This window comes from Plecotus auritus, assembly GCF_963455305.1.
Source record: "Plecotus auritus genome assembly, chromosome: 7".
In the NCBI taxonomy this organism is placed as follows: domain Eukaryota; kingdom Metazoa; phylum Chordata; class Mammalia; order Chiroptera; family Vespertilionidae; genus Plecotus; species Plecotus auritus.
The window spans coordinates 80,960,670-80,986,196 of NC_137774.1; the positions used below are offsets into that span (position 1 = coordinate 80,960,670).

Consider the following 25,527-nt stretch of genomic DNA (forward strand, 5'->3'; position numbering starts at 1 on the left):
AGGAGGCACACATAAATTTGTCCCAACCCCTGGGAGCTCTGCGGTATCTGTTGCTCCATAATTCATCCCCACCTGAGACAAAGGCTGGTATTTGGATCTTAATATCAGCTGGACATTGGTCGCTGGTCATCCCAGGTGGTGAGGGTGAGGTGCATTAAGCACACTAGAACTTGGGTGGTGCCTCCGGTCAGCTTAGAGAGCAAGTTTTCCAGATACTTGGAGCAGCTGTGAGCTGTTAGCGGCTGACACAGCAGCTGGGAAATGGGTGCATATCTGGGAATCTTCAGGGCACTGCCAGAAGCCCTGCCATGTTTGTCTGGATCTGCACATGTGCTTCTTGAAGTTGGAGAGAACCTGTATTTCCTGCCTGAAATGGGGCCATAATTATGACACCTAGACTCCTGTCTCCTATTTGACTTTTGCCTCTTGTTCATCCATCTCATTGCTCTCAGGGTGAGGAGGAAACCCTTAACAAGGTCTACTGGGTCCTGCCAGCCTCTCAGCCCCACCTGGTCCCACTTCCCTCACACCCTGCTCTGCAGCATGCCTGGCTAGTGGCCACGGAGCATTTTTTCAGTTTCTGAGAATGCACTGTTCCCTCCAATTCAGGACTTTCATCCGTGCTGCTTCCTCTGCCTGGAACGCCCTCCCCAACACCTTCTACCTCCCCAGCTTGACTAACATCTAGATCTCCAAATCTCAACTTAGAGAACATTTCCACAGAGAAACCTCTTGAATCGCGCCACGAATCTGATTTCACATAAGTAACCAGTATTCAGTTTGTGTGTCTTGACATATTTTTTCTTTGCAAACCATAGCACACAAAAATATGCATAGATTTTCTTTTATTCAACAAAAATGCAATGTTCTTTTTAAAAAATATATTTTATTGATTTCAGAGAGGAAGGGAGAAGGATAGAGAGAAACATCAATGATTAGAGAGAATTGCTGATCAGCTGCCTCCTACACACCTCACACTGGAGTCGATCCCGCAACCCGGGCATGTGCCCTGGCTGGGAATCAGACTGTGACCTCCTGGTTCATAGGTCGATGCTCAACCACTGAACCACACCAACCAGGCAAAAAAAATGCTATATTCTTTTCTTTTCTTTTTCCTCTTAACAATATAAAACCATAAGAAACTACTCAGTTTGACATGGTTAACTGATTTTTAACTTATTGTTTTCTAGTGGGTGAATGATATTCCATCATATGTATGCATATATTATGTATATAATATGGATGTACAATAATTTAAGAATTTTGTAAGCATGGATTATGTTCTAGTTCTTAAGTTGGCTGGTGGGTGAATAACTTGCATATATGTGCAGGTATATTTGCTATTTAACAATTACTACATAATTAAATTTAAATAGTGAATAGGAATAAGAGAATGAACATGCTCAAAATAATAAAGTAAATGAAATGAACGTTAAAATTAAAGAAAGAATTTCCATATTGATAGGAGTTCAGATGGGTTCTCTCTGAGTATGTGTGTTTTCACTTTACAAACAACAGTGCAATGAACATCTCTCAACGAATATCCTTACATCCTGGTGCTTATATTTCTGAAGGCTCAGTCCCTAGAAGTGGAATTATTTGATCAACATGCACATGTACTTTAAATTCAGCACCCACTCCCAGATTCCTTTCCACAAATACTGCACATCACACACCCACCATCAGTTGATAAGACTGCCCAGTTTCCAGCTTCTTTGCCAGTATTGGTGTCTTTCAATCTTTTCAATGTTTGCCCTTCCCTTGGCAAAGGAATGGCTTCTCGTTGTTGTTCAGACTTGCATCTCCTTGACTATTATGAAGTTGATCATCTTCTTATTCATATATTGTTTTGATAATAAAAGTAATCCCTACAGGTCCTAACCCAGTAGCTCAGTTGTTTAGAGCGTCGTACTGATATGCCAAGGTTGTAGGTTCGATCTCCAGTGAGGGCACATACAAGAAGCAACCAATCAATGCATAAGTAAGTGGAACAACAAATCAATGTCTCCCTGTCTCTCTCTTCACCCTGGACCTCTCTCTCTCTCTCTCTCAAATCAATAAATTAAAAAACAGCCCCTACAATGATAGGACCTTGTGCTAATTTATGGTGGAGGTGGAGACTTTCTGGGTGCGTCCTTTGCCTTCATCCATCTGTCCTTACCTGCTCTCCAGTGAAGACTGTGTTCCGTGGTTCCTGATGTGCCCGAACGTCCTCTGCTGTTCTCTCATGTCTCCAAAGGGTCAGGAGTTTTGGTCTCGATGAATATGGCAAGATGGTGGGGGTTGGCAGAAGGACCTGCACTGCCTGTGACCATCTCTCTCTGTCTCATTTCCAGACTCTAGCCAGATGAACAACGCAGTGCCCACCTCCCCTTTGCTGCAGCAGATGGGCCATCCACATTCGTACCCCAGCCTGGGCCAGATTTCCAACCCCTATGAACAGCAGCCTCCTGGCAAAGAGCTCAACAAATACGCCTCCTTGAAGGCTGTCGGTAAGTGCTGTTTCGTTTCTCCTCTCTCCTTTCTTCTCTACTTTGCTGTTCCATCCAGATCTTTCTCTCTCTCTCCAACTTTTTTTCAACTCCTTTTTCCATTCTTCTAATCTCTCCCTTTCTTCATCTATCTATCTCTCAAAATCTCTCTCTTCTCTTTCTTCTGTCTCTTTTTCTATCATCTATCTATCTATCTATCTATCTATCTATCTATCTATCATTCAACCTACCTATATATTCTGGATTTCTCTACCTGGGATATAGTTCACTAAGGATCAGACCCCTCAGATGCTTTCTGTCTGACCCAGGTCAAGTCTGTACTGGCTGTGTGGGGCAGGATGGGTGGACAGCACATGTTGGGGCTGTTACCTGGGGAGGAGGATCTGTATGCTCATCAGGTCCCACTGACACCTCAGCCCCTTCTGCACCTACCGTCTGCCTCAGGGAATCTAACATATAATCTAGGACACGGAGCCTCCGAATGCCTTGCCCTTTAGTGAACAGAACTCATCTACACACAGTCATTCTATCTCTGAGAAGTGGGTGAGCATAACGTTCCCATCCCAGGAAGCTCCCGCTCTTCAGGATGTAAGTACTTCCTGGGACAGGCAGCCTGGAGCTGCTACTAACCGAGTTCTTATCAAGTGCGAGACATTGTACTGGGCCTTTGATCCTGTCTCATTTTCTCACAGTGAGCTAAAGAGGAAGGCACAGTTATTGTCTCAATTTTCTGATTAGGAAACCAAGACTCAGGGAGGCTAATTGAACTTGCCCCGAATCAAGCAGCTGTAGGCAACAGATCTGAGACTTGAACCCATGTTTTTATTACTCTGAAGCCTATGCTCCTGCCACTACCCTACCACAGCCCTTTGGTCCATTCCCCAACTCGGACATGAGGGAGTGTGACAGTGACCCAGGATCTTCAAGAATGTACTCATGACAGAGTCCTATTGGGTGACAGCAGCAGCCATGGCTAAGTCAGACTTTGGGCAGAAGACCCACCGACCACATGCTTTCTTTTATTATCAGCTTCTTTTTTTTTCTTTATTGATTAAGGTATTACATATGTGTCCTTTGCCCCCATTTGTCCCCATACCCCCCCACTCATGCCTCGATCAGACCATCAAACCTCAGAGGTAAGGTAGGGGAGGGTGCGGGTAAGGAGGAGAGATCAACCAAAGGACTTGTATGCATGCATATCAGCCTAACCAATGGACACAGACACCAGGGGGGTGAGGGTGAAGGTATTATCAGCTTCTCATCCCCTTTTCTTCTCCCACTGCCAAGGCCCTCATTAGAGATGGAGTGGGAGACGCTTGCTGATCGATTCCAGTGTGAAATATCCGAATTCCATTATAGAACTCATACCAGAAACCCAAGCACAGACACTGTCATGTGTCTATGAAGCTTGTGGTTGCCATGGTCTACCAACATTGGACTCACAAAACAACCACATTGGTGCCCAGCAGAGAGCCAGGCACATCTAGGAGCTTAGTAAGTGTTTGAACCAGAACTCTTTCTTTAGGAATTCTTGTTCCCCGATCTCCCAGGACTTCCAGATGGAACCATGCAAAGAAGGGTTGAGCCAAATTTATAATACCAAGGACGCGAGCTGTGCAGACTGACACGGGCTTTTCTAAATCTGAAGCTTCGTAAGACCTTACATACCAGTCCCCTATGCTTCATGTTTAATTTCTATACCCAACTGAACCCTCATCCACATCTCATGATCACAGATTCCTCTATTCCATATTGTGTGTTTGCACAGCACATGCATCTTAAGCATGTTCAAATAGACTCACATATCACTAGGAAGGGTGGAGGGCTGTTGCCTAGGAGAGCAAGAGTCAGGGCATCTGTGTTGATGTAACTGTGGAAGCCTCGTACACTATTTGACAGCCTGCCTCCCATTCTGAGCTTTGCATTTAGGTCATAAACAGTGTCTGCTCTTATATTTGATTCTTCTCTTGGCACACAAAAAATCAGTCCAGATGCTTTATCTTTTGGAACTGGTCACATTACCCTAAACAACTCATTTATTCAACTTAGTCCCAGCATCTCATCTCCCCTCAAAACCCTCTAGCTCTTTGGGTAAATAATGGATACATATTACCACAGAGTTCCTTGATTTCAGAGTTCAGGATTTATACATCGTGCAGAGCAAATGTCTGCAGTGCATTTGGAATTAAATCTGCAGTATGACAATTTATTTGACACTCTTCAAGTAACCTTTCTTCCTCAAAGGAAGAACTCCTAAAATGTTTGTTGAATGAATGAATGAGCTTATATTTGACAAGAATCAAAGAATAGTTTAGTAGGAAGAGAGCCACACCTCTATATCCTCTAAAACTTGTGAAGGATCTCACTTGGGGAATACTCCCTAATCCTGGATATGGTTAATGTGCCCTCTTGCTTCTTCTCTGACTATTGTGGGGGTTCACAGTCTTTATGTGAGTCACAGATAGTTTTGAGAATCTCTAGTGAATGGAGGTCCACTGAGGAGCTGACTGAGGGACTGCCTGACTCAATGGTTACCCAGGAGTTCAGCTTCTGCCTGTACAAATGACTTGCATATCCCATAATAAACATTATTTCAAGCGTTCTTTATTAAGTCTTAATGTGACCATAGTGTGAATGATGGGATACATTTCATTATTGAAATCATTACTACCCAAGAGAGAAGTTGTTTAAAAAATGTTTTGCTGTTAAAAGCTCAGCAACCTCTGATAACCAGACTTATTTTATAAAAATGTCAATTCAGTAAATAAGAGAAGACTTGGACAGATTTTAGGGTGAACTGCCAAGTTTAAAAATACCGCTGAAAAAATAAATTTCTCCTGGTGGCTTTAATATCCAGAATATCAAGTGGGTTAGGTGGTCACTGAAACCCTTTGACTTAAGTTTCTGCATTTAAAAAATGAGGAGGCTGAATTATACAGTCTCCAAGCACCGCTCTAATTTTAAAATTAGAAACTTAAACAATTCCACTCATTCTAGTTATTACAATATCTGTGGGCCACTAAATTGTCCCTTTCATTCACTTCCAACTCCAGGGAGAAGAGGGTAGTAACTGTTGGTTGTTCATTTTATTTAATTTTTTTTGGTTTGCATGTTGAAAACACACTCACTCGTGTTTAAAGAGAGCTCTTTTCTCTCCCTAATTCAGGAATTACAACCTTTGCTTTTATATAGCATGTGACTACTGATGCATCTCTTTTCCCAAGGGATTCACTGCCCAGTTATCGGTAAAGATTACCACATGTTAGGGAAATGTCAGAGGCTAAACCTCATCAGACTCTGTACAAGAATGAGGGATGGAACTGACTTATCATACGTTCATTCATTCACTCATTCATTCATTCAATCATTCATTTATTCATTCCCCAAACATTTAATCTGACATTCCTTTTTCATAGGTTTTATTGAGGCATGAACCAAAGTCTGCCCCATTCATCAATGTATCCCCGACATTTAGCACCATGTGGGGAACTTTATAAGTGATCCCACTATATATTTGTAAAACTGGTGAATAATACCATGTAATCCCACATCAAGTCAGGAGCTGGAGGTGATCAGCAAGATGGCAGAAAGTCATCTGCAACGTGGCCTCTGCAACTGGTCATGACTGAGTTTAAGATCTAGTTCAGACATTTATCAAGTAATTGAAAAAAATTATTTAACCTCCTCAGGTCTCAGTTTCCCCATCTGTAAAGTGGAGATTAAAAATGTACAGCTAATGGTTAGTTGGAAACATTTAATGATACAGTGCACGGAAAGTGCTTGACCTGGAATATAGTCAGTCCTCAGTAAATACTGCCACACATTTAAGACTTGTTTGTTGCTCATATTTTTCCCTGAATCTCCAAGATACCCTGGTGCCTTGATTAATACGCAGTTGCCCAGATTGCACTTAGAAGGAAGTAGATAGATCCATATCCTTCCCTCTAGTTGGATGGGAAAGACGGGCCTGAAAGCTAACTCACTTTGGGAATTTCATAAAACAAACAAGCAAGTAAGCAAACAGCAGATGACTTTTCAGAGGACCAGTAAAGAGGCAGCCCAAACTTCTTTGCTCTCCCCATCTATCTCCTGGACAACAAAGACCCACGCCCAGGTGAAGGGCTACGGTCTATCAAAGAAGGATTCGATTTCACTTAAGTAACCCTTTTGCTAAGTCAGAAATGTGGGTTCAAGCATTTTAGAAATATTTCCCCCAGATTGGAAGTCAAGAGGTGTGTCTAATGATAGACTGAGCCAAAATGTTGCCTAAAAATTTAGGTAAGCACCCAAGTTCTCTGACCTGAGCCACCAGTTCTTACAAGATGGAGGTGTTTGTTAAAATATCCTTAAGCATCACCTGAGAGTTCAGAGAGGGGTGAATGCTGCCTCCTGAACTAAAAAAGGCCCACCCTTTTCTGCAATTCCTGATGGATTTTGCCAACAGAAGATTGCCCCCACATTGACATTGATCTCCCATTGGCCCCAAGTCTAGCTTCTCCTCTAGGTGTCTGAGAGTTTAAATCCTTGCCAACCAAAGGTTCCCAAGCACATGTCCTTTAGATGCTCCAGTGCAACTTTGGTTGCCTAGTAAGAGAGAGACAGGATGTACCAGCATGATTGATAGAATGCTATGTGTGGTGCCTTTGTTTTTAATTCAAAATTTTAATAAGAAAATATTTTCTCTGTTGCTGTTTGACAGATGATGGACTATTTTTGCTGGAACCGTGTTACATTTTCCAATAGCACTTCTTAAAGCCACAGTAACAATGCATTTAGACACATGGGAATTCCTTTTTCCCTTTTTTTTTTTTTTTTTTTTTTTGTGTGTGTGTGTGTGTGAAAACCCTAAATGATGCATACAGGCCTCACCCATGAAATGACCTCTGTTAGTTTATTATTTTGTTTAAAGTTATGGCAGAAAGGGAGCTAGTATCGTTTAATGCCCAAACAGTATACCTCTGTGTTGTTCCAATGTTTTACAGATGTGGAAAGTGAGGCTCCATATAGTTAAGTGATTTTCCCAAAGTCACCCTTTTGTAGATGATAGAGATAAGAGTCATATTTAGGATTTCCTGATGCAGAATCCTATGTTGCTCGCTGTCATCCAGAGAGCAATTTCTGGCATCAGAAGGATATAACCAGCCAAAAAAAAAAAAAACCAAAACAAACAAACAAACAAAAAAGGTAGAGGAGGCCCATTCTCCTCTTTTTATAGGGGGAGACTTAGTAAGGTATTAATTGTTTTTCATTGTTTGAAGGCAAAAGTTGCCTCGTGATGCTAAGTATAATTGAAATACATTTAATGTATATTATAGTTGAAGTATAATTTACACATAATTAAATTTTACAATGGTGTGATTATTAAAGTATACATACACTAAGGTAATCAACATGCCAGTAAAGATAAGAAATATCTTCATCTCCCAGAAAGTTCCCTCATGTCCTCTTCTTCTCACTGCCTTAGGTCCATCCCTTTTTAATAACAATTTAATTTTTCACACCCAAAATACTTATCTAATGTCCACTAGTGCCAAGTGCATAGTGAAACCGTACCTATATGTTTTGATAGCCTATGTGCCCTCTGAGTAAGTGTCCTTATTAACAACGGATTTAGGAAACAAAATTTGTCGGAGCGAAGCCCTGTCTTGGGTAATGGGGACAGAAGTGACCACAGCATGGTTCCTGTCTTCAATGCAAACAGTGATGGCTTTGACTGGGGGGTGATAGGGCTTCCTTGAGCCCAGTGACTCAGTGACTTGTCAGGCTTGTGTCCACCCGCAGAGGACGACTGGGGCCAAGTAACTGTTTCCAGGTGTCAATGACCCCGGCTCAGAGGAAGAAGAAACAGGAAGTCATCCTGGGCGGGTTCCACTTAATTTTAACTTGTTAGTCTTTTCCTGTCACTCCAATTTCCCCTCTGTTGTGAGTGATGAGGGTGTAGAGTTCAGATCCACAGGGGGAATGTGGCAATTTGAGTGTCCTTTGGAATGCCTGTGAGGCCAACCGGAACTATTTAAGTGGGGACAGATTTGTGCTCTGTAATCATTCAGATCACAGACTGTTCCCTGCGTCTCCTCTCAGCTGGCAGTCTGACGTGTCTCTGGAAACTTTAGAGAAATGTTGAGAATTTGGTCTTTCCTGGTAGATTCCTAAGAAAGAGAAGCTGGTGGTGCACACTGATTGGTCAGACCTGTAGCCAATGGGCAGAGGCTGCTGCAAAGACACGTGGGCAGGTTTGCCCCGCTTTGAGTAAAACCCAATCTTACAGAGAAAGCCTACCAAGGACAGGCATAGGGTGTGTAGCCAGAGCCATCTTTTACTTTATGAAAGGGGTCCCCCCTGGAGTTCTGCTAATAATGTGAGAGTCCCCCAGCGCTCATTTGGAACCTCTGAAATGGAATTCAATTTGGAGAAATTGATTTATAATAAAAATTCTGGGCATTATGGAATTCTCAGTTCACCAGCTTAGCTTTTAAGGGAATTTTCATACCTTAGGAAAAGTGATTCCTTGGAGAAGCTTGAATTCATTCATTCATTCAACAATATTTTTCAAACACAGCTGCAGTCAGCAGGGTCTGCCCCTACCTGGAATTTGATGCTAATAATGCACCCTGTCCCCTTTTCAGGAGGGGGATTACTGTAAAATAGGATCAAAATGTATCCCTTGTCAGCACAGTGTTGTCATTAACCAAAGTCACCTCACCTAAACGGATTTTTTTCTGTTTCTTAGAGGGTTGAGATTTAGAGCTACGCACTAAGAATTCTCTCTCCCTTTATGTTACTGAAAATATCTAGGCCTTTTGCAGGGGGCTTCTTTTGATCCTCTGTGGGCTTTGTCTTGAAACTGCTTCAAGGCCTTGCAGAAAGAGATGCCCTCATAACTTCATTTGCACATTTGGTCCTTCACCCTGTTCCCTGTGTCCCCTGAGGCCTGTCCCCCTTGGAGGCTCCAGCTGGGGCCGCCAGCAGCACCTGGATGTGAAGACACAGCGAAACCGAAGCAAGAAACAGATCAGCATCTCTCCATTGTTATTTTTTAGGAAGTTCTGATGGTGACTGGGCAGTGGCGACACTTAAGTCACCAAAAGGTACCGAACGGTGTTCTGTAGCTTGTTTGTACAGGTGTTGTCAGACTTGACATTAATCAGTGAAGACACAGAGAGTCCTAGTGTCTATGTATGACCCAATGCAAACGTGTGTCTGTGTTGGGTGGACCTGCAAGTCCGTTTAAGCGTCTAGGTTCTCTAGTGTATAGATGTTTTGTGTGTGTGTGTGTGTGTGTGTGTGTGTGTGCGCGCGCGCTTGTTCCGGGCCCATTGTTGAAGAATTACTACTTCTTGCTTTCCAATATATATTGCCTGAAGGAAAATGTCACTCCCAGAAACCATCCCAAATAAGACCTCTGGGAAATGCTGCTTTGTCTCAGACAACATGGCAAAACACAAGGTAAATTAATACAGGAAAAAACACAACTTCCGAGGGAGAGATAAACAGATAGATAAACAGACAGAAAACATCCCCAGGATCCTTGGGAATGATTAGGCTTTTAGGGAACAGAATGCTGTTTTCAACTTTCCTGAGGTAAGCATCAAAAGTTAAGGAGTTGGTCTACTTGAAACTAGCTGGGTGAGCAGGAGGTGGATACAGCTTGTTCCCTCCCTACTATGTGCCACACAGAGTGCTTTGTTATCATTTAATTCTCCCATGTCCCAGCGGTGTAGGCATTGTCAATCCTCTTTAGAGGTGAGGACATGGGTGTCTGAGTGAGGATGTCTGGCTTGCCTACAGTCACAGGGCTGCTAAGTGGTAGAGCTGTAATTTGCACCCGTGTCTCTCTGACTGTAATGCCTAAGTTATTTCCCCTGGTGTGATGGGAGCAGCTCTTTTCAGAACAGACTGGAAACTTGGTTCTCTTCTTTCTTTACTCTGGTGCTTTGTTGAATCGGTGGTGGGGAGAATGTAGGTGACCCAAAGAGGTTGAAGTAGAACTCTTTTATGACCTTGAACAGGGGGAAATTTGAAGACATAGCAGGGCTTTAGGCAGGATCCTAGCACCACCAATTTTGCATTCTCAAAAGCTAGATCTGGTTTCCAAGTGGAGACTGGATTAGGAGAGAGTGGACTGGCATTGGTGACACCCACTGGGCAGCACCTGCCATCACCCAGGTGGGCGGTAACCTGAACTGGGGCTGGTAGAGGAAGGAGAGAAGAAAACGGAGTAGAAAGGTAATTAAGAAACTGTAATACAGTGAATGAGTGCATGTAAGTGGGAAGGAGGAAGTAGTGGGCCCACCAGTGGTTCTCACATTTGAGCCATTTGAGGGCATGCACGTCAGCATACCCTGAAGGGTTGTTAAAATCCAGATTCCTGGGCCCCACCAGAGATTCCTATTCACCAGCCTTGGGCGGGTTGAATTGCTAACAGATTCTAAGGTAATGTTGATGCTGCTGGTCTGGGGACCACACTTCGAAAATCACTGCAATTGGAAACTAGACCCTTTGATTAGGTTTCCAGGTATCCTGTGGGATGAGGGTTCTGAAGAGAGGAGCTTGACCAGGGCCCCAGAAGCTCAGAAACAACCTGAGCTCTGGAGGGGGGCGCGGGTTGAGAGGGGCTTCACTGCATTCCCTTATTAGGAGACAGAGCTTTAGATCCTCGTATCTAATGAGAATCCCTTGGCGATTCAGTTGTTGCCTTGAAAGAGGCAGATTTTCGGGTCTTGCGTTAGATAATAACTAGTCACATGTCAACATCCATTTTTAGAAATGCAAACAATTTGGAACATGACAGACCTACTAATTTGAGGCATAAACTTTTTTCCTCCCCTGTGAAAAACAAAGCCATTATGAGTCCCGTGACAGCATTCGGAGGCAGTCAGCATCCCTGTCCGTATTATCAGCCTGTTGTCTGATGCATTTAGAAAATAGTTCAAGCTGGGTCAAAAACAAGGCTTGGAAGCTGTTTTTCTCTGTAAACTGAGCTAATTCCACCTGAACTGCTAAATGCATCTTTATTTATCCTGGCCTATCTAGGGAAGAGAGAAGGGGGCCCAGAGAGGGCCAGAGCGAGTTCCCTGGGGGTCACTGATCTTCCTCTAGCCTGTAGACCCCGAGTCCCAAGTCACCATGAGGCGTAATAACAAGATTGGGGAGATTATTGTCTCCCACACTTGCCACCTTCTTGAAAGGAAGACATAAGCAAGGGAGTGATGAGCTTAGCCTCAGACATGCCTGGGTTTCAAGTGTGGCCCCTTTGTTTGGTATTCTTGTTACCTTCAACAAGTCGCTCAACCAATCTGAGCCCCTGTTTTTTTGTAAGAATGAGATGAGACATCGTGTACAACACATGTCACAGTGCCTGGCATGTGGGAAGTCTATATGCATGAGGGCCATGACTGGTATCATTATTGTTACTATCAGGTGAACTAATGAATGGTGCTGAAAAATCCCTTGTCATAAAAGCACAAACTTTGTATAAACCACCATTTTCTGACCAATTTCGATGTCTGATCTCTTCTCTTTAGGAAAATCAGTTAGTATTTTACCATCCAATGGCAGGAATGTTGCTAGCAACCCACTGTGGGAACATAGGGAATGAGCCAATAAGAAGGCAGAGAGGTGAGTGTCACCTGGGGAGGCTGGATAAGGAAGGGGTAGCTGTGAAGGAGAAAGGTCAAGGTCCCACATTGACTGTAAGTCACTTTGGAGAGGAATCATATCTGCCAGCATAGGAAATGACAAACAGCATACCAGTTTGCACTATTCACTTATCGCTACTTAAGGTCCCCCATGCAGTTCACCCTCTAGTAGTCCTGCTATTGATCCACCCATGCCCAATCCTGGGAAGTCTTGGCATATTCTTTTAAAATCCAGGACAGAAGACACCACCACCTCAAGCCTAGGGGACTCTACTAATCACAATAGAAAGGAATGTCTTTTGAAATCTGTTTATTTTGCAAAATGAATCCTCAAACCTGACACTGAACTTGGGGAAAACTGACAGCACAGTACTGTGATTTGATCGCTCTGGCTCTGATTAGAATCAGGCTGTATGCTTTTGTGCAAGCCATTCCCATACCCAGAACATCCATTTCTACCATTTCCAAAGCAGAGGTGATGATAATATCCACCCTCCATCAGGGTTGGGAGAGTAATTTTATGAGACAATGCAAGTAATACACTTTGATGAAGACAATGAAGAAAATACACTTCACTCAACCTTTCTGCTTTTACAGATGAAGCAACTGACATAAATGTGATAAATGATGTTGCTCAAAATTACACAGGAAAATTACATCACACCCAGGACCAGGACTCAGACTTCAAAGAATGGCTTAAAGACTTGATCCAAAATTATTGGAGATGCTTGTTAGAAGTGCAAATCTTGCACTTGGATGAGGGGGCCTCCACATTTTTCCTTCACTTTTTAAAGTACACCTTCTAGGTAATTCTATGTACACTAAAGTTTGGACCTACTCTTTCTAAGACCCAATCATAGATGCAAACACAATTTTCCCTCAAACACCATTTTTCACATGTCAGCCTTCTTCCAAACATGGTTACTTTTGTTCTTTGCTGAAATAAAACTGTTTTCTTAGTTGGTGTTTGAGCTGGGGCTATAGCTGGAAGGTAAGGATGCTGGAGATGGACAGTCTTTGGTTAGCTGTCCTGCTCTGCTACTTATCAGCTGTGACAGAATAATTTGGCAGTCAAGTTACTTTATATCTCTGGGCCTTCATTCTCATCTGTCACAAGGAAAAATGATATTGCCTTTTCACCTATCTTAAGAGGGTTTAAGTGAGATAATGTTGGTGAAATGGCTAAAGCAATGTCTAGTACATAGTAGGTACTCAATAAATCTTAGTTATTTCCTTTTTTTCCAAGAAAACTGGAATAGTTTAGTGATAAATGTGCATCCAAGAGATGCCACAGAAGGTGCAAGGCAGAGAGAATGTGTAATTTGGGCTTCAGTTCTGCTGGAGTGCACACCTTCTGGGGGAAGAACTTACCTGAAAGCAGCCATAAAACATTACTTCATGAAATTCAGGCTTTTGAAATTTTCTGATTTGGATTATTGGTTAGCTCATCAGCAGTAGGGTGCAGAGCGGGTGGAGGATAGGAAGGTGATTTTCTTTTTTATTAAATAAAAATCAAACCCCACCAGCTCCTGAGTTTGGCCTCTTCTGAAAAGCACACAGCAAGCACTGGAGTTTTGATGAGCTTCCTTGGGAACTTATAGGGGATGAAATGAGTCAGTGGAGGAAATTCTTTGCTTTGCAGAAAATTTCATTGCAGCAAGATTGCAACAAGCATCTGAGTAGTTTGAAAGTCTGTCTCTCTGAGGCTAAGCCAACTAGATCATGTCATTTCAAACTTCCCCAGCACCTTGCATGGTGCCCACAGCACATTGATGATGCTCAGCATACACTTTATTAGTAAATCATTAAGTGAAGCTGGACATCCTGTTGTCTTTTCTGAAGAGGTGCTTGGATATAGCAGAAATATCAACCAGATAGAAGTCAGAACTGTATTATAGATCCAGGGGTGCTTCTACCGAGTTGGATGTCCTTGAACTCAGAGCTTCAGTTGCCTCTACTATAAAATGGAAATTTTGGATCACTGATCTCATTAACCCTCTTTATGTTGTAGTAAAAATGCTGAGCTTTGCTTTGACTTGTTTGCCTTGTCATGTGCCTACCACTGAACAAATTGTTATGGTAAGAGCAATGAGATGATTTTTTTATAGTCACTGGGGAATACTTAAGGGGTAGAGGAGTAGAGAGGTATTATCATCCAGACCACATGGACTATGAATAGGGGAGAGGTGGATCCTCCCTGGAAACTGGGCTCTTCCTGGAAGTAGGGTGAATGAATGACTGGTATTTGTATCAGTTATCTATTGCCACAATAGTGCTGTGTAACAAATGACCTCAAATATCATGCCTCAACAATTATTTAATTCGGCATTTATTGAGATCAAGAGTCTATGTGCCAGTGATTTATGCTGATGTGGGAGGTTCTTCTGGTCTCAGGTGAGTTTGCTCATGTATCTGAGAATTGGTTAGGTGTTGGCTGATCTAGAGTGGTTTTAGCAGGAATGACTGGGATAGCTTAACTCTGGTCCAGGAGGCTTTTATCCTCAGAAAGTGTAGCCTAGACATGTTTTCATGATGTTGGCTGAGGTGCAATAGAGCACCAAAACCAGGAAGCACCTTTTCAAACATCTGTTTATGTCATGTCTGCTTACATTCATTAGTCACATGGATGAATTCAGAATCCAGTGGTGGGGAAACAAGATTCTCCTTTTTGGGGGGTGAGTTTCAAAGTCACATAAAAAGAGTGTGGATACAGGGAAGAGTGAAGACTTGAGGTTATTCATGCATTAACCTAACATAGGGTTCTAAATCTTAAAATCATCTACTTGGAGACGGTCTTTTGCTACAGCAAATTGGAAGGAGGTACATAGGATTTAGCGTAGTTAACCTTTATTTGCTTCATTTGAAAACACACCAATTGGATAAAATTTTACCAGCTGGGAAAATGATCAGAAGGCAAACCACACAGTGAACCTATGGAACAGCAATGCAGGATGCATGCAAAGGCAGGGAATGAGCATATGGTGTCCATCTGGAGCCTTCTGTATGGAGGGCTCTGTGGTCAGCCATGGCGGGAACATGTGATCATCCACCTTGTTCAACAGCCTCTCAGAAAGTGGTGACTGCATAGGGGACTGCCTAAGGGAAGCAACACAGGGCTTGAAGTTTCAGATGCCTGTCAACAGCAAGACATTGGCAGAGGGCTCCCTGCAGCCACAACAGAAGGGCTCATAGGATAGCCTGGACAGCTTCAGTACAAGGCTCCAGCAGGCACTGTTTCAGAATCCTCTCCAGCAAAGCAGCAACACCTCCTGTTGCCCTCAGGGTTATGACCAAAAATGGGCCAGGCTCCTGGATTCCCCTTATCAGTTTTCTCTCTTAGACATGCCTGCAGGAAAGTTATGGGCCCAGTGGAAAGAACTCAAAGTCCTAAGTTTCATTAGGACCTGGTTCAAATGTGATTTTCCCTATGTGTGTCTCTGCAGCAAGGCCCAGGACCAGGTGAAATGGGGCTAATTCACCATAAAGATGAATCTTTTTGTCTCCTCCCCAGCCCTCTCTTGCCTGGGAAGCTAGGCTTTGTTTCTGCCTTTCTTGTTTCTGCCTGCTGAGACAGCCTTAGGAACCCACATAGCTTTATAGAATGTATTTCAAAAGAAATGAGAAATACCTGGGCATTTCTCTTAACAACATGAACTGTCCTCCCTTTTACTTTTTAATTCAGCTTGTGAAGGAGAAAAAAACAACATTGAGACCCAGAAAATATTCCTATATAAGTAAAAAGTAAATACTATCCAACTGTCCCAAAAGGCTCCACAAATACAGTGTCTTAAAAGAAAGAAGTCTATTTCTCTCTAGTGTAGTAGCCTCCAGGGTCCAGGTTGGTGGGGGCAGTTCTGCTCCATGTCATCACTCAGGGAACCAGGTTCCTTCAACATTGTGGCTCTACTTCCCTCTACCATATTATTCTCTTCTTTATGGTTATAGTTGGTTGTTGGTATAGCCTGTGGAAAGGGGGAAGAGACCATCTAAGGCAACCAGTTTTCTTTTAAACAAGAAAGGTGAGGTGAAAATTGGATGCATCAGTTTTGCTAACATTCCATTGGTGAGAGGTTAGCCACCTGGCCAAATTTAGCTTCCAAAAACAACATGGTTTTGATCTATATGAGTCAATTGAAAAAAAAAATCATATATAAAGTGTACCCATGCAGTTCAAATCCATGTTGTTGGGGTTGACTGTATACATGTATTATTTCTCATCTACACTAATAAAAGAGAAACATGCAAATTGACCATACCTCTGCTACGCCCACAAGCTAGTCAGGAGCGAGTATGCAAATTAACCCAACTGAGATGGCTGCAGCCACGGAGCGAGCAGGAGGTTTGGGTTTCCCTGGCGATGGAGGAAGCCAAGCTTCCTGGCCTGCCCTGGCCTCTGCTCAGGCTACAAAGTTTCAATGATAGAAGATAAATAAATCCCAGATACCAGGGCCTCCACTTGGGTCGCCAGGGGGTGTGACCAGCCTGCAAACCACCACAGGCCCCTCACCCAGGCTGCCCCACGCCCCAAGGGAACCCCTACCCTGATCTGGGACACCCTTCAGGGCAAACCAGCTGGCCCCTACCCGTGTACCAGGCCTCTATCCTATCTAATAAAAGAGTAATATGCAAATTGACCATCACTCTAACACACAAGATGGCTGCTCCCATGTGGTCAAAGATGGCTGCCCCCATGTGGACACAAGATGGCTGCCACAAGATGGCCAGCAGGGGAGGGCAGTTGAAAGGGATCAGGTCTGCAGGGGAGGGCAGTTGGGAGGCACCAGGCCTGCAAGTGAGGGCACTTGGGGATGATCAAGCCTGCAGGGGAAGGGAAGTTAGGGGTGACCAGGCCGGCAGAGGAGGGAAGTTGGGGGCGATCGGGCCTGCAGGGAAGGGCAGTTGGGGGGGACCCAGGCCTGTAGGGGAGGGCAGTTAGGGGTGACCAGGCCTGCAGGGGAGGGCAGTTAGGGGTGACCAGGCCTGCAGGGGAGGGCAGTTAGGGGTGACCAGGCCTGCAGGGGAGGGCAGTTAGGGGTGACCAGGCCTGCAGGGGAAGGCAATTAGGGGCAATCAGGCTGGCAGGGGAGCAGTTAGGCATCAATCAGGCTGTCAGGGGAGTGGTTAGGGGGTGATCAGGCTGGCAGGCAGAAGCGGTTAGGGGCAATCAGGAAGGCAGGCAGGTGAGCAGTTGGGAGCCAGCAGTCCTGGATTGTGAGAGGGATGTCCGACTGCCCATTTAGGCCTGATCCTCTATTTTGGGATCGGGCCTAAATTGGCAGTTGGACATCCCTTGAGGGGTCCCAGATTGAAGAGGGTGCAGGCTGGACTGAGGGATACACCCCCCATGCACGAATTTCGTGCACCAGGCCTCTAGTATATATTATATTCATATATGTCATATCTGAATAATAGGAGATATGTGCTATTGGTTTGGTTGAACCAATATTTCAAAATAAATATCTTTTTATGTATGTATATATATTCTATTACTCATGTATATGAATATTCATATAGGATATATCTATACTTATATTTTACATATATGCATAAAAGGAGGTTTATTATGAGGAATTGGTTCATGTAATTATGGAAGCTGAGAAAGTTATCTATTGTCTGCTAGTTAGAAACCCAGGAAAACTGGTGGTGCAATTCTAGTCTGAGTCTGAAGAACTGAGAACGAGGGGAGCTGCTGGTATAAATCGCAATCCAAAGGGCAGGAGAAGACCAACATCCCAGCTCAAACAGGCAGGCAGAAAGGACATGCTTCCTCCTTCCTATGCTTTTTATTCTACTCAGACCCTCAAAGGATTAGATGGTGCCCACCTACATTAAAGAGAGTACTCTAGTGAGTCTACCATTTCAAATGCTAATCTCACCCAGAAATATCTTCACAGACACACTGAGAAATAATGTGTAATCTGGATAACACATGGACCAGTCAAGTGGTCACATAAAATTAAATGTCACATGCTAGATGATCAGAAGATGAAGCATCCTGCCCATTTCTAATGCTTTAGAGAATGTCATTGCAACTGAAATGCATCTGGGGCTTTCCTTCCTTCATCAGATGCAGATTATTGTACCCCTACTCTGTGCCAAGCACTGGGTTAGGTGTTGAGGATACAGTAGTGAGCAGAGCAGATATGATCTCTACTCTGATTGGAGCTTATATTCTAGTCAAGGGAGACAGACAATACACAAGTAACTGAAAAAGGTAATTTCATCTAATGATACAGGTTAAGAACATATTACAATAGAGAGAGGTGATAAGAGCAACAGGGTGTGGGGGTTCTCTGTTTTGATTGGGTCATCAGGATGAATTTTCTGAGGAAGTGACCTCTGATCAGAGAACCAGATGACAAGAATGATGCAGATATACAAACAAAAAGAAGAGCATTCAGCAGTGAGAACAGCAGGGACAAAGTCCAAAGGCTATGAGATGAAAAGCTTGGTGGGCTCAGGAGCAGACAGGGATCCTGTGTGAACTGTGTTGAATAGTGTCCCCTCCAATCGGTCTCTCCTCAAAACGTCACAATGTGATCATACTTGGCAATAAGGTCTTTGTAAATGTGAACAAGTTAAAATGAGGTCATACTGTGTTCATGAGGGTTCTAATCCAATGACTGGTGTCCTTACAAGAAGAGGGACATTTGGACACATGGACATATATACATGGGCCTGGGCCATGTGAAGACAGAGACAGAGACTGCATGATGCAGCTCCAAGGCACAGAATGCAAGGCACAGAATGCTAAGGATCACTGCAGCCACCAAAAGGTAGAAGTAACAAGGAGAGATCCTCCCCTAGAGACCGCAGAGGGAGCATGACCTTGCTGCCACCATGATTTCAGACTTCTGGCCTCCAGAACTATGATAGAATTCATTTCTATTATTTTAAGCTGCTCAGTTCCTGATAATTTTTTATGGCAACCCCAGGAAACGAATTCACTCTGTGATGGGTTCATAGTAAGTGTGGGAGAGATGAAAGTGGACACAGCCAGAGGCCAGGTCATGCAGACTTCGGGGACCACTGCAAATAACTTGGGTTTTATTTGTGGGGGTGATGGAAAGATTAATCACTTCATTCCCAGACATTCTTGGACCAAAAACAGGAGTGGTGACAGCTTTGGTTTGCTTACCAGGTGAAATCCATCACCGGAGGCCCAAGAATATCACCATGTGAGAATGAGCGGTAGGAGCCCCTCCTTAAGATATCTTTGGCCCAAGGAAAGAAGGTAGGTGGGAAGCCACCTGCTGAGACCCTCAGATGTGCAACTTGTTTTGAAAACTGGTTATTATCTTGACTCTCTCCATTCCCATGGAAGCAATGCCCCATCCCACCCCGCACCTGTACAAGTAAGTGTCTGCTGCTAATTAAGAGAGAGACAGATGGAGGAAGGTACAGTTTAATTTTACAGCCTCTGTTCCTTCAAGGCAATTAGGATCATTGGAAGGAAAGCACCTTTTTCATTCTTTCTTCCTCTTTTTAAATGAAGAAAAATCAAATCAGAGAGGACCAGTGTTGTTGAAAGGCTCACACATCTGTTTCCTGGTCAGCTTGTCAGCCATCTGCCCACGAGGTAGCAGGGCTGATTAGGTTAATGCATTTATTAATAGGGCTTACAGGGCTGTTCAATGAATCTGTTATTTTTTCCAAAAGGAGCTTTTTAAATATGTTAAGCCAGGGGCACCCTGCACAAACTGAGAGTGGCTACGTCAGCATTTCTTTCCCCTCCTCCGGAGCCCGAGTAGAGGCGACCAGAACACTGGAGAGAGGGTTTCAGGAAAATTGCATTTCCTGGTTATGGTTGCAGTTCACCCACCAACAACCACAGTCTTGTTGTTGAAATGCTCAGGAAAATAACTCTTTGAAGGAGAGTTTTGTGCCCCAGGCGACAAATCTGTGCCTACTCTTCCCTTCTCTAAAACATCTGAGTCTAGTGGAGGGAGGATGGTAAGACAAGCAGGTAAATGATCTAGGCTTGCCTACCAGCTGTTAGATGATCTGGTGGCCCTTGCTTTCTTTACTCTACTGCACAGATACCCCTTCAGTTTCTTGACAACACCATGTTCCTTCCCACTGCAAGGCTTTGCAAATGCTGTTCTATAGCAGTTATCTAGTTCCGTGTAACAAACTACCCAAAGTTTAACGGCTGAACATATCAAGCAGTTATTGAGCTTCTGATTCTGAGTCAGCTGGGCAGTTCTTCTGGTTTCGGCTGGATTGATTGGTCTCAGCCAGGCTTACTCAGTATCTGGAGTCAGTGGGCAGGTCAGCTGATGGCTGCTGGTCTAGGATGGCCTTGCTCAGTATCTGGCGATGAGCAGGCTGTTGGCTGTGGTGATCATGGGCAACTGGCCTGCAGGTGTCTCATCCTGCAGGAGGCTAACCTGGGCTTCCTTCTTCACATTGAGGCAGGATTCCAAGAACTTAGGAGCAGAAACCTTAGAACTTGCAAAAGGCCAGATTCGGGACATGTATGACATCAAAGCCAGTTACAAGGCTAGGCCAGGTGCAAAGTGTGGAGAAATAGACTCCACCTATTGATGGAAGGAACTGCAAAGTAGTATGGCCATCTACTAGTATAATAATAAAAGCATAATATGCTAATTAGACTGGACAGCCAAACAACCTTCCAGATGTCATTCCAGATGTCCTTCTGGACGAAGCTGCCACAGCAGGGGCTAAGGCAGAGGCAGTTAGGGGCGATCAGGCAGGCAGAGGTGGTTAGGGGCAACCAGGCAGGCAGGCAGAGTGGTTAGGGGTGATCAGGCAGGCAGGTGAGCAGTTAGGGGCGATCAGGCAGGCAGGCGAGTGTTTAGGGGCTATCAGACAGGCAGGCAGAGTGGTTAGGGGCAACCAGGCAGGCAGGCAGGCGACCAGTTAGGAGCCAGTGGTCCCAGATTGCAAGAGGGTGCAGGCCAGGCTGAGGGACCCCTGTGCATGAATTTCATGCACTGGGCCTTTAGTTTTGCTATAAACCACATGTTCCCTCTCCTGGAATGCTGCTTCTGTGACTATTCAGCTCCAGATCGCAGCTACAGAGCACATCTTCGAGATGCTTTCCCTAATCAGCTCTCCATCCCAAACAGACCAGTGCCCCTCTTCACGCCATTTCATAAGGCAAACTAGGTTCTCAATACACATGGGGGTAGAGGGAAGCAAAGAGGGAAGGGAGAAATGAAAGAGGGATGGTTGGTTTGGATGTGTGCCTCCTTTGTGCTTAGCAGGTGGCCTGGCACAAAGTGAGTGCCCAATAAATGTCTGTTGGATCTAGCCCAGTTTTTTCATAGGCCAGGAAGCAAAATAAGTTATAATATTTCAGAATTGTACCATGTAGCTTATATATCTCATATAATTTATTCCTCATTATAAACTGGAGAGTCGTTTATATTATTCTCACTTCACAACCAAGGAAATGGTTTTAAGAGGTTAAGTGACATTCCTGAGGTCTCAGAAACTCAGATGTGTCTGATTCCAGTCCTACAGACTTTCCTGTCCACTCCACTCTTATCCCACGTACTAAACACTTCCTATGCACAGGGAGTACCCAATGCCCAGTTCACCAGGAGACCAACACAGGGTTGGGAATGGAGAAGGGTGTAGATTTTCCCTGTGAAGCTCCATGATTCGTCTTAAGGGGAGGCTTCTCCCCATACCTGCACTGATGTGGCAAGAGTGGAAGGCCTCTCTGACTATTTTTCTTTTGAACTTTTGGAGAAGACATTACCTATCTCAGCTGTCAGGACATCTACTTCATAATCAATTTTCTCAGCTTGTCAGAAACAAGAAACCTTGAAGGCATCCCTTGCTCTGAGCAGTCCTTAGACTAATCTGTTGTCTGGAAAGGGAAACGTGGGAATGAATGATTGTGGATCATGCCTGGGGGCACAATGACCAGGGTTTCATTAAGACACTGCCCACTAGAAGGAGAGGGGAAAGGAGTATCCACTCCAACAATTGCCCTGGTATTTTCTATTCTGTTATGTTATTTTGCTCATACATTCATTCACTGATTATTTATTTATGGAGTATCCAACAGGGGTCCTCAAACTTTTTAAACAGGGGGCCAGCTCACTGTCCCTCAGACAGTTGGAGGGACAGACTATATTTAAAAAAAAAAAAACTATGAACAAATTCCTATGCGCATTGCGGGCCCGGGACGAGCCGGCTGCTAAGCAGGACAGGCAGCGGCACCCGGCGGGCCAGATAAATGTCCTTGGCGGGCCGCATGTGGCCCGCGGGCCATAGTTTGAGGACCCCTGAATATGCTGGGAACGAGGCTGGACATGGCCTATGCAACGATAAGCAAAAATCAGACCTGGCCTTCTTTGCCGTCTTGGAACTCTAGTGGGAAATGCCTGTGGTATATCGTTAAAGGGAAAATCAAGTTGAAGGGGTTTGGAAACTACAACCCCATTTTTGTTCATTTAGGAAGTGTGTGCATTGAAAATTGACAGCATATAAAATGAACTGCATAAAGAAGTGTGAAATGGCAGGCATGATCCGTGCCATGGACCAGAGCCTCCAAAGGTGGGATCTGACCTGGTCAGACTTCCTAGAAGGGAGGGGTACCTGACCTGAGAGGCAGTTGGGAATAACAGGAGGAAGATGGGAGGTCCCTGCCTTTTAGTTCTTTATAAAAATCTATGCATCAGCACTGTGCTAGATGCCAGGGCTCAGCCTTAGATTCTCAACTCTGCCTGCACATAAGAATCACCAGGGGGTGGGACTAAAAAAAAAAATCTATGTCTGAGCCAGACCTTTAGAGATTCTGATTAAATTGTTTGGGGGATGGGCCCAGGAATCTGAAATCTTTAAAAGCTCCCTCATGGGATTCCCATGGACTGCCAAGGGTGAGAGCCACTGACTTGTACAGATGGAAAGATAGGGTCCCCTGCTAACGAAGCACTCATGGTCTAGTGGGAGGACACTGAGTGAAAATGGAAACCTATAAAACAGCATGGACAGTGCTATGATAGAGCTGCGGTGCCTTAGGGAGCCTCAGGGAATCAGGAGGCAACACCTTGGCTAAGTCTTGAAGACAAATAACAGTCTTAGATAAATGAAGGGGTGGGACAGCTAAGCTCCAACATCTGGTTCTCAGACCAACTCAATGACTTCATCGTACTCCTAAGACTAGATATTCTTCATAGACTTACCATGAAACCATATGTAACATGCAATTTGTGGGACTATTTGGTCACTATCTGTCCTTCCCTATGAGGGCAAGGACCAAGTCTGTTTCTGAGTCTGCCTTATATTTTCCGTATCCAGTGCATGCCCCACGCCTACTTGATGCATGACTAAATGAGCAAATTGCTCGAAGAAGTTTTGGTAATGAGCGACGTGGTTGGTTTTGCATTTTAGAAATATGCCTCTGATTGCAGTGTGGAGAATGTGCCTGGTGAGGTGAAACCTGAGGCAGGAAGTGGAGCAATATTCAAAGTGAAGGGAATGGGATAGGTTAGAGAAGTATTTATTAGGCAAGGCTAGAAGGACTTGGTGGTTCAGCAGTTGTGCTGGGGGAGAAGAGGAGGGTTGAGTCAGCAACAGCACCATGTTTGTGGCTTGAGTTGGTGTTTCTATGCCAGAGAGAAGGATGAGCCTGAAGAAAAGATCCAAGTAATGTTGATGGGCTCAGGCTGGGCCACTTGGAGTGGGAGATGCCAGTGAATCTGTCCTGGATGTCACCGGATATGTGAACTTGAAGTTCAGGGTGGATATCATAGCATCCGTCTATGGAAAATTCATGGCATTGGAAACCTAGAACTTTCCTCTGGAAGGCAGAAAGATGAAGATATAATCTCACTCATGCCGCTTTAAGCAATGCATGGCATTTCGTGAATGTGCATGTGCTTGTAGCATCTTCAGTAGCAGACTCCCAGGTTCCTTTTGGCTCTGACATGCTGTATCTTCTTACAGCTCTAGGATTTATGGAAAGGAGGACTTTCTCTTGAAAGATTGTGCTGTCAGGGTTATTTACATTGACAGGAACAGAAACCCAACTTAAACTGCAGTAAGCCTGGAAAGTCAACACGTGCTTTCCTGGGGTGTCGTTTTGAGAAGACGTCTGAGTGGAGGCCACACTTGCCAGGAAAGAGCCCTGATGAAAGAGTGATGTCTACAATGGATGCAGAGGGGCAAGTGGAATGCATTTTTGCCCACTCTCTCCAGGGCCTTTCAGAAGCATCACATGATGTCTATTGGAGTTAGGTTTTACCCTGGCTCAGCCACTAGCTATGGGTAACCTTCATTAAATCATTTCACACGCCTGAGATCGACAGTTCATAATCCATCAATCAGGGGTTAAAATCAGGGTTGCTGAAAGGATCAAATGAGATAAGAAACATGGAAATGGGGTAGGCCCCATGAATTTAAATAAATTCACGTGTGTAATAGAATTTGATGTTGTGAGTGTGGAAGAAAGAGCATCAAATATTTCTAGTCTCCCAAGAGATGTACATTTAAAGGTGTATTGATAAGACATTAACTGAAGAAGTGTAGAGGATCTTATAAGGAAATAATTGTAAGAGAAAATAAAAAGAGGTATCACAAATTTATCAAATACATAAATAGGGAAAGGAAGAGAGAAAGTGAATGAGAGAAAGAGAGAGAAAGAAAAAGAGAGAGAGATAGAGGAAAGGAGGAAAGAGGGAAGAAAGGAAGGAAAGAAGGAATAAAGAAAGTAAGAGAAAGGAAGAAAAAAGGAGAAAGGAAGGAAGAGAAGGAAGAGAGAAAGAGACAAAGAAACAAAGAAGAAAGAAACAGTAAAAAAATAAAAGAAAGAAAAGGGGAAGAAATCAATGCTGGAGAGTGTGGTGAAATGGAGTGGAAATTGATATAACTCTTTTGTAGCACAGTAGGCAATATATATCAAGGGCCTTAATAATGTTCACACCCTTTAAAAGTAATTTCACTTCAGGTAATTCATTTCAGGCTGGATAGTAAATATTCCAGGCTGTGGGCCAGGCAGTCTGGTCACAGTACTCGAATCTACCACTGCAGAGCAAAAACCGCCACAGGCACGGGAAAATGAATAGGAGTGGCTGTGTTCCAGTAAAACTTTATTTTCAAAAATAGGTGGTGGCTGGATTTCGTCCATGGGCTGCAGTTTGCCATCTTCTGATGTAGATTAAGAAAATATTTTTAACATCATGCTAAATTCAAAATTCTAAGTGCAAAGAGAGTTTTAATCTAGAAGATTCTCATCTCAGCTTTATCTTTATTAGCAAAATATTGGCACAATGGAATGTTCATCAACAGGGGCATTGATTAATTTTTAATAGTTCCATTCAATAAAATATTCTTTTGGCATTAAAATATGTTTATTACTAGTTTATAACAATGGGGGGGGGAGGATGCTTGATAGAATATTACCTAAGAAATCAGTTATT

At 43.9% G+C, this 25,527-nt stretch overlaps 1 protein-coding gene across 1 annotated transcript in view; it reads left to right on the forward strand.

The window, feature by feature from the left end:
• Positions 1 to 25,527, forward strand: part of SHISA9 (shisa family member 9) — a 301,910-nt gene that overhangs the window by 271,714 nt on the left and 4,669 nt on the right. Inside the window, exon 3 of the mRNA XM_080682813.1 lies at positions 2,337 to 2,492. Coding sequence (XP_080538939.1) covers positions 2,337 to 2,492 — 156 coding nt within the window. The remainder of the gene's footprint in view (positions 1 to 2,336; positions 2,493 to 25,527) is intronic.